This window comes from Delphinapterus leucas, chromosome 5 (genome assembly GCF_059928025.1).
Source record: "Delphinapterus leucas isolate spDelLeu-1000000601 "Yukka" chromosome 5, BTC_Dleu_Yukka2, whole genome shotgun sequence".
In the NCBI taxonomy this organism is placed as follows: Eukaryota; Metazoa; Chordata; class Mammalia; order Artiodactyla; family Monodontidae; genus Delphinapterus; species Delphinapterus leucas.
In genome coordinates, this window is record NC_143133.1 from 66234525 (window position 1) to 66244558 (window position 10034).

Consider the following 10034-nt stretch of genomic DNA (forward strand, 5'->3'; position numbering starts at 1 on the left):
TGGCTTAAATACAGGACAAGGCTAGTGGCTCATCTTGAAATTTCTGTTTGGCACTGGTAGGCTACAACTGTGCATGCCTGTTTTTCTAACTCTTCTACATCGCCGGCCCAAACAGCAACAAAAAGCCACACATACATGCACGCGTGCATACATACACGCAGATGGGACACTGGAAAGGAATGAGTTGCAGGTGGCTTGCAAGGAACAGGGCAGGGTACCTGGGATGCTCTCTAACTTTCTTCTGAGCTCTTCGTTTTCTTGTTGCAGTGAAACCACCTCCTGCTCCAGCTCTTGGCATCGAGGACAGTAGCCCTCCTCTTCCTCCTCCTCTTCTTCCTCAGGCAGCGTAGAAGAGGATGGGTGACCGTGGGATTCGGATGTCGCTGGGGAGGTCCAGCCACCTAGTGTGTGCACGGGGGACGTTGCTAGAGGATCCACGTCCGCCAGGTGGCCATACTCACTGACCGAGGAGGTGTTTGCAGTCGGAAAGCTCCCGGAGAGCAGGTAATTTTGTAGGGAGTCAGTGAAAACCCTCAAGAAGGCAGAAGTCTGTTGTTTCCTTTGCATATATTGCATCTCTATGTCTACACCGTCTGAGGTCTGACTGTGGACCCCTTTGCCAACAGGGCACTGCTCCTGTCTTTCAGTGTAACTTGAGCCTTCCTGCTTTACGCAAGAAATCATGGATTGAGAACGGCCGGAGTCCAGAAGCTTTCCTCCACAATTTAAGAGGCTAAGGACTCGGCTGCATTGTTGAGCAAAGGCGTCCAAGATCATACGACTCTCTGAAATACAAGAGAAGACACGTCAGAGACTGCCAGCCAAGACAAGGGACAAGTAGGGTCCTCGATCTAGAGTTTAACATTAAAAAATGTCAAAAACATGGACTCCTACTCTCTGCTACACACACAGGTGACATGGTGCATCCACTTCTAATAGGATGCATAGCTTCCGGCTGCTCTGTGACTTGGTGGGGTGCCTGATGAGCCACCCCCTAACTTGACTCTGGGAGACGGCTGGACTGCGAGATGGGGGCACCGGATAGAGACTCCCTCTCCGTGGTTATTAACCGGCCTGCACAGGTCTGAACTCACACCTTTGGCTTCGTTAATATCCTCACTCTAATGAATCGAGCCAGCCCTGCAGACTCAACTCCCCATTGACAGGAGGGCTTACAGCAATCCTTGCGTCTATTTCTGGAGTGCCCTCATGCCCTTGCTATTAATCAGCTGATACAATCCCTGCTGAGAGTACGTTGCTCCCAGATGCAAAATGGAGAAGAACGATAAGTCTTTTGGAAGAGCTCACTAAACGTCTAAGGTAAAATAAAGAGTGGGCCTGCAAGGCAAATAATGAGGAGCCCCGAAGCAAGACCGTGTCATCCAACATCTGTGTTCACCATTCTTTTACTTTATCTGCTAACTTAGATTTCTTGTCAAGGCCAACGTTTAGCTTGATCTATAGCAGCACCATCTGAAAAGCAATAGCGCCTCTTCTCAGGGCTTCTCCCACCAAATCTCTTAAATGGTATGTGCTGAGGGTGCCAGTTAGTTTCCACAAGTGTATTCTAAAGCATATTAACTGTCAATCAGTGGAAAGCAAAAAGCAAAGAGAAAACAATCAGTTCACTCCAAAAAGAAGGAAAGAGAAAACCCAATGTGGTGAAAATGTGATTTAATGTTGTCAGTCTAAGGGGCTTGAAAATTCACCCTAAATGTAAACGTCACAAGAACACTGTCTTCTTTCTGGACCACCAACCAGAACGCGCTATTTATATCAATAAATACCCACAGAGAGACAGATAGCTTTTTTAGGGCTTATATAGAGCTATCAGGGTACCTCTCATTTCCTCTCCCACCCTACGCGGAATAATGGCAACAAACAAAATATTGTAGGTTCTAAGTGACGATATCCGTTGTTTATGACAGAAATGTAACTAGTCACTTGCTGTCTCTGGAAATGCTGACTAGCTGTATTTTTTTCTGAGGGAAAAAAAAAAAACCTTGAAAAGTGAAAAGTGGTGAGATGCTTGAGGGCTTCTATGGGGACAACAAGCTAAATAGCTGTGATTAAGAAATTGATTTCTCTAGAAAACCCAGGATGATGACCAGCAAACCAACCTTCAGAAACCCCCAGGTGGTACTTCAGCCTCTGCTTTGTTTTTTCTTACTATTCTTCCTGAAGTAACTAAGATATCAGGGGAAGGGGGTACAAGTCTCCTATTTCACTTATTTAATAAGAATATACATAAAGCCCAGAGCATATAGGAAGCACCTCTCACATCTCCCAAATCTATAAAATGCTCCCATTCCTAAATCTCTCAGGAAAAATGACAAGTCAGAACACAGAGGCCAGTTCTTTTCAGTTCAGGAGAGATTTATAGACTGTATATTCCATGAGTGGACTGGGGTTTGAGAGCCAGCACAGAATCTCTAGAAATATTTACTGAATACATGTGGGGACTCTTATAAATACACAGAGTATCTTAGTTTACAGCATTTGTACCCTTACCCTGAATCTCACAAATATTAGGCACAGGCCTATTTTTTACACGATTATTTTGAGTACTAAAGAAAGAACTAGATGCCAGGTATAGTTTTAGGCTAGAGCTGATTGATGGGCTGGGAACTTGGCTGAAGTAGCAGCCAAGATAAAGTCGGCTTGCTGCCTTGGAGAAAAAGGAATGTGGATATGGGAAGGATATTTCGCACACCGAACACTGGAAGTGATGATGACTCTGCCCCCAGCCAGGTGGAAAGGAATAACTGAGCTCATGATTTGAACCAAAACTTAATGGAGAAAGACTTCAAAGAGTTGGGTGTTATATCTTACAATGACCAAAACCGAATAAACAAGAAAGTAAACAGTTGAACCATACAAGTGGGGAGGTTTAAGATGCTGCGTTCTCATTTCTTTACTCCTGGCTTTTTGTTCTTTTATTAGTAAAATCAAAGGACAATATTGATTGGCGATTCTCAATTCTAGCACACCAGCAGTTTTCATTCATTTAATCCTATAATCCCATATTCTAGATCTAAAGTTGTATTTACTGTTTGCATTTTAATCAGAATAGTCCCAAGTGATTTACAGCCTATACACCTATAACATAACCTTGATGAAAGGCACAAAATATGAAAGGAAAGGCTAAAACAGAACTGCCTAGAAAGAACTGCTCGAATGTATCTGTCCAGTGTCCTAAGGAGCTCAGTTGTTTTAATCATGTTGATAAATCACGTTAGGGTATAGATTTTAAGGGAAAAAAAATCTGATGTAGAGACAAGCATGATTTGTTTTCTTAACTGAAGGATAAACTCGTAATATGCTGAGAAAAAAATCATTATGTAATATACTACATTATGAAGATAATGTATTAAAGTGCACTCAGAATATCAGAGAATAGTTACAATCATAAAACGGTTCTTGCCTGCAGTTTTTTCAAATGCTTCATTCTGAATTTGTTCTCAGAACTAATATATGTAAAAATGCCAGCTGTAGCCCTAAAGCTGTATTCTCTTCTTTTCACTACCTTATATTTGAATAGTATTTTATGTCAATACACTGAAGAGTATGATGAAAAATATTACTATTATACTTGGTGGGAAATGGCAAATCTTTACACTTAACACACATCGCAGCCAGCAGTGCTTCAGCTTTCCATACAGAATATAATTAGAACACGAGTACAGTGCAATGCCCATTATTGCTAAGAAATGGAGAAAAGTTCTGTTTTCATATGAACATGATTGAATGGCCACTGATCCACGATTCTTAACTGAGCAAAGTGTGAACATGTATTTTGAAATTTTTAAACTCTTTCCCCCCGTTAGGCACAGAATGTTCCAGTCAAGTGATGGCAAGGAAGTACAAAGTCAACAGTTTATAGAGAGGCTTTAAAACAACCTAGTTTATCCCTAACTTCTTTAAAATTAAACACCGTAAAATGTTAATAAATCACAATCACAAAGCACTCTAAAATGACCACATCTCTCTAATTTATTTTGCTTTATTGTGCAATCTATCGGGATCTAATATCATGTTGCAAACTGTGCCCAGTCTGATTCCAGAATCCGAACCCGTGTTATTTTTGTAATTAAAAACTTCATTTCTAGAATTTCTTCAGAATTTAAGTGGTTTAATCCATCCTAAATCTGATAAGTGAAGAAGAGGGATGGGAATTCAGCAATGAAACACAGGCTCCCTACTTTAACATCCTTCTTTGTAAGTAAAGCCTTGAATGGAATTTGCCCATCACAGCAGACCCCCAAGAGTATTCTGTTTCTATGAAGGAGATCACAGTAGTCAATTAGTGGTAATCTTTCGATTTTAGCCCACAAAGGGTGAAATATATTAATACTAAAAATGCAGAGGCAGAAAAAAAATTTTTGTGACCTATACTACCATGTATCCATATATTACATCTATCAAAGGATTTGCAACTAGTTCAAAATAGATAATTTCCTTAAAACATTAATATAACTTCTTTTTATGAGAGGACTTCGTGGCATAGAAAATAGAAGTTAGAAAATGAAAGCATCTTTGGAAGCATCAGCCCTGTCTTAAATCAATGAACTACTGTATGTCTTTCAAAAAAATGCCATCCAATTTTTTTTTTCCTAATGGCAAATATCAACACAGCAAAACAGGAGGCAATTTTTCTAAATAAATAAATCAATGATGTGTCAAAAATTAACAGATGAGTTAATATACTCAGTGCTATCAAAACCAGATGGTGCTTCCTAATATTCATCCTGCTCAGTCAATCCCTGAATATTTTCTGGACCATCGGTATATAAAATAAGATGCTGCTATTTGTGATGGCAAACAAAAGCAATCATGCCTGCCAAGCACATACTATAACAGGCAGCATTTCAGCTCTGCTAGACAGAAAGTAATTAGAATGCTTTTAATGTCCAAAAGAATGATGCTGATAGGCTGCCGCAGATGTGTAGATTTATGAATATTTATGTGGTGGTTTATAGCTGACACTTTTATCAGTTGAAGAAGATAAAATATCTGCCTGACTCAAAAGCCTGACAGTCAGGTTAATAAAATCTCATTAAAGAGAATGACCTATGCAATTATATAGGATTTATTGTAATTCATTTTTGATTGTACTCTGCTTAAAGATGCAATTTCCCATTTCCTGATGCCAAATTTAGGCTGCATATCAAGATCTACGTGGGTTTTAACTCTAAGCCTCCCACAGAGGAAAAATATGCTTTTAGAACCATGGCATATTACCGCTTTTAAGGAAAATTATACTCTTCAGGAGATTTTACAAGAATGTTGAAAAATCTATTTTAATCATGTATTTCTCCTCTCAATGGTTTATGGCCCTTAATGGCAAATAAGGTTCACTTCAACCCTTTCATCTTTTCACTGCATTTTCTCTGGACACTCAGTTATGTCTCTTCCATCCTTGACTCATTTCATCTCATCGACATTTTGACTATTTTCAGTTTACGAGGTAGCCTGAGACCCTGCAGTACCACTGTTGTGAGGGTACAACAAGCAAATCACCACCCCTACCCCTACCCCACCCAGTGTGCTAGGATGGCTGTCTGTACACACATGCTTATTGGTTCAAAGTGGAACCACTAGTTCCTCAAAGAGCCAATCAGCTCTTCAGGTGACTGTCCCTCTGATGGCCACTCACATCACTGTGCCTGTTAAGAGATGGCTTTGTCCCCCAATGATTAATAGTATGGCCACAATTCATGATGTCTAGTACTATGGCCTTTTTTTTTTTTTTTTTGCCCCTGACCATTTTCCTCACTGCATGGCAGAAAACTACCATTCAATTCCCATCTTTCCAACAAGCACATGGCATCCTGTCTTGGGGCTATCTAGCCTACCTCTCTATGACCTCTCTTAAAAAAAAAAAAAAAAAGGCAGCAGCAGCAATGAAAATAAAAGGAAATAATAAACACAGGGAGTTGGAGGGACATCAAAAAGCCCCTTTCCACTCCTTTAGATTCAGTGATATGATTTCCACCTGCGGACAGAGACAAACTAAACAGGACGTTAGAAGAAACACTGAAAAAGAGGGCATTCAGAACAAGGTAAGAAGGAAACAACAACAGCAAAAACTCCTTATGGATAAAAGAGTGGGGTAACTGCCAGAGCAGAAGGCACCATGGAAAGGACAGCAAGTGACTGGTGCAGAAGAAAGAAATATAGGAAAAATAGCAGGGAAAGGCAAGGTTAAAACTACGGATGAAAATGGAAATGAGAAGGGGCAGATTTATACTGTATGGAAAAAAGCAGAAGACAGAACGAAAGACAGTCCGCAAAGACTGAAAGGAGAAAGCAGGATGAGATTAAAGACTGAACTGGGCAGATAAAGAGGGGGGAAAACCCCAATGAACACGGTGACACTGAGGCTGTGCAAAGGAGTAAGCAAAATATAGAATGTGGAAAAAGGACCCAAACTTCTGAACAATGTAAAGATAAAGGAAGATAAAGCAGAGCCGGGAAATAAACAAAGAGTGAACAAGAAGTAGTATATAAGAAAACCAGACCCCAAGCCCAGAGAGCACACAAACCTCACTAAGAAGGGGGGAAAAACAGAAGAAAAATGAGGAAAGTGAAAGTAGACTAGCCTCACAGTGAACATAAAAGCACAGCGGAATTAAAATACAGGAAAAAAAACCACACCTCACAAACAATAAGGACATCCACATAAAAACCTCGCCAACATCTCCCAGCCAGTGAGGGATGTGACAGAGCAAGTCTTCACTATAACCTGTAATTAGGTTTTCTTTCTCAAAACCAATCCTTCTTGTGTCAAAATACTGACAAACAACAGAACATGAGCTTAGGCATCTATAACGCATTTCAAGACAATGCTCCTATTTTCATTAGGAATAAAGGAAGCCGTGGATTCACTGATATGCAGGATTTGGGGGGCTCCAAAGTGCCGTAAAAGGCCTGAGCAAGAACTTTTCGTTCTGAGCGGCGGGATACACGCGGCTGCGAGTCCAAGAGGAGCAGAGAGCACACTTGGGCGCAGGCCCCAGGCTGTGACCTCTCCACCAGCCCGTCGCCCTCCCCGCCGCTGGGCTGGAGAGCCGGCTTTTCTCAGGAGTCGCGTACCCTGGGGTGGATGCTCCCCGAAAGGCAGTCATTTCTAAGGGGCCCGGGACCCCGCGGTGCAGCAGCGCCCACCCGGCGGGGCCCAGAGCGCCCGGGGTTCCCGGGGCTGGGGGGAGGGGCGGGAGGTCTCCGTCCCTTAAGTCGCGGCCGCCGGGGCGAGCGCCAGTTCCACCCGCGCGGCTGATGCAGAGGAGCCCCGCGTCCTGCACACACCGGCGGGGACTCTGGGGTGGCCGGGGAAAGGGGACCAGGGAGAGGCAGAGACAGCGCGCGCTCGCCGGGAAAAAGCAGGAAAGCAGCCCTAGGGCCAGCCGCGTGACCGCGACAGAGTGAGCGAGAAAAAGAGAACCAGAGAAGGAAGAACAAATGGAGGAGAAAGGCAGATAAAGGGAAGAAGCAGAAGGAGAAAGTGAAGCAGCGGAGGAGAAAGGGAGGGCGTCCCCGAGAACCGCCAGAGTAGCGACCGCTTCTCCCCGCGCCGCCGCCGCTGTCACCCCACGGTGTCCCGCCCCCACTCCCCGCCTGCGCGCCGCCCCCGCCCCGCCGATCGCCCCTGCCGCGCTCCCCGGGCGCCGAGCGGGACGCTAGCGGCGGAGCCACCTGTTAAGAGGCGCGCGCGCCATCGGAAGCCCCGGACGCGGCGGCGGTGAACCTCCAGAAGTTGCTGCCGGTGCGTAGAGGCCTTGGGGGTGCGCTCGGACGCCCCGACACTCCCTCAGCCGGCTCTGGGAGCCTCCCGCTCTCCCCTCCCACCCCCCACCCACCCCGCTGGGCAGGGCGCGCGGGAGGCTGTCCTCGGTCCCCGCTTTCTCCTTCCCGGGTCCCACCCCTCCCCCAACCCGTGGCGGGACGGAAAGTTGCTCCCGAGAGTTGGTACCTGCGCTGAGCTCCAGGCTGGCGCCGTTGCCGCCCGCGCTGCTGCTGCCCGCGGCGGCTGCCGCCGGGCCCGAGCCGTACCTGACGACGGCGGCGAAAGATGAGGACGACGACGCGGCGGGGGCCGCGGGCGGCGGCGCTGGGGTCCTCAGGTGGCCCTGGGACGTGACGGGCGTGCAGGACGGAGACGACGACGAGGCGGCGGCGGCGGCCCGGCCGGGCCCGGGTGGGTAAGAGCTCTGCGCCTGGAACTGCTGCGGTGGCGGCGGCGGCTCGCTGCTGCTGATGGAGACCGCGGCTTGCGGCGCAAAGGCCGGCGGGGGCGGCCGCACGTGCGGCAGCTCCACCAGGGTGGGTCGCTCGTAGCGCTTGGCCAGCGCCGGTCTCTTGCTGGGGAATGTCTTGAGGACGCTGTAGGGGCTGCGCTGCTTGTAGATTTTGGGGACGCTGGGCCCCTCTTCCGCCGGCTGCATCTCCTCCTCCATTCTGCGCCTCTGGGCAGGTCCCGGGTCGCACGCCCCCTCCGCGCCCGGCGCCGGGCTCCGAGGGTGCCTCTGCCGCCCGCCCGCCGGCTCTGCCCGAGTGCGCGCGCGTGGAAGGGTGGCTGTCTGTGCCGCGGCCGCCGTCGTCGCCGCCGCCGCCACCACTGCCGCCTGTCGCGAAGGCTGGCATCGCCGAGCCCCTGCGCGGGGGGCTGCCGCCCGAGCGCTGATTGACAGGCTGCCTCACCAATGCCTGGAGGGAGAAAGGAGGTAAAGAGCAAGTGTTTAGGGTTATATCTGCTAATGATAATGGGGGCGGGGGCGGGGCCTGGCGCCGCCGCTGCCGCCCGCGTGGTCGCCCAGCCGGGTGTGCGCCTCCGACGGGGGAAGGGAAGGAATGAGCCGGGACCAGGAGGTCCCCCCGGTAACAGCGCGAGGTTCCGGCCGGGACGAGACTTCGGAGCCCCAGACTTGCACTTGAGGCTCCTGCTGCTGTGGGCGGGGTTCAGTTTTAGGAAAGAGCTCTTGGCGCCGCCTGCTTGACCTCGAACTCTCGGGGTTGCCCTGAGGGTCTGGTAGTAGTAGTGGTGGGGCGGTAGCTAGAGTGCGTGTGCGCCTTGGGAAGATATTACAACCCGTTCTTCTGCTGATGGGGAATTGCTCCCCCAGCCTTCTGAAAGGAACATCTTCAGTAGGTCTTGACCTAGGTCGCTGCGAGTTGTTTGCGCGCCCGGGGGTTTCTGCCTATACCCAGCTCCTGGCCTTCGAGCTTATGCTGTCCTAAGAGCACACAAAGCATCGGGCTTTCACGTTATTTCAGTTAGTTCCCTACAGGGCCCCTGAGAGGGCGTAACAGAATCGGTGTCCCCATTCCACAGATGAGAAAACCGAGGCTCCTGGAGGAAATTACCCAAAGTCAGACACTCAAGAGTGTGTGGCTGAGTTGCACAGATGTACTCAGATATTCAAATTCACATTTCTCGTATTACATAGACTCTGTGCAATTGAGGGAAAAAAATATGACCTGATACCTCCTTTTGGGACGGTGACTAGATACTCTCAACAATATCATTTGGTATATATATATTTGTAAGTGCTTGTAGCATCAAGATGGGCCGAAAACTCTTGCTCCCTGCGTTGCCCAGGCAGCTCCTCACTGCACCTGGGGTCACACGGCCAGGGTTTCTGGAGGACACACAATTTCAGTAGTTGTTTGAATGAGGGAAGAGCCTCTGTGGTTTGGAGGAGGATCCCATGAGCTAGAGATGTCTTCAGATCTAGAGGACTGTCGTCGCTTCTCCCAGCCACTTTTGGGAGCAAATCACCCCTCCCCTAGGTCAGCTCCAATACCAGCATACTCCCTTCCCTGGTTTGCTTTTCAGCCTTCAATCTTCACTCTCCAGGTTAGAATTCTGGGTACATCTTCTCCTGGATGTGTGACCGTCATCTCTCCACTCTGAAGTTAGGTTCCTTTTCAGAGCTTTCCTTTTAGACTTGGGAAGGTGACCTATTTTCTTCTTCTGAGGGTTCAGGACCTTGGCCTCTCATTTGCCAGACCTCCCTTCCTTTGGAAGCCATCTC

At 47.8% G+C, this 10034-nt stretch overlaps 1 protein-coding gene across 2 annotated transcripts in view; it reads right to left on the reverse strand.

Moving 5' to 3' along the window:
• BEND4 (BEN domain containing 4) overlaps positions 1-8564 on the reverse strand; it is a 33202-nt gene extending 24638 nt beyond the window's left edge. For both annotated transcript variants that reach the window (XM_022565233.3, XM_022565238.3), the window contains exons 1-2: positions 7973-8564; positions 219-785 (exon numbers count right to left, since the gene is read on the reverse strand). In XM_022565233.3, the coding sequence (XP_022420941.1) occupies positions 219-785; positions 7973-8456 (1051 nt within the window). In that variant the 5' untranslated portion in view covers positions 8457-8564. The remainder of the gene's footprint in view (positions 1-218; positions 786-7972) is intronic.
• Between the last annotated feature and the right edge of the window lie 1470 nt (positions 8565-10034).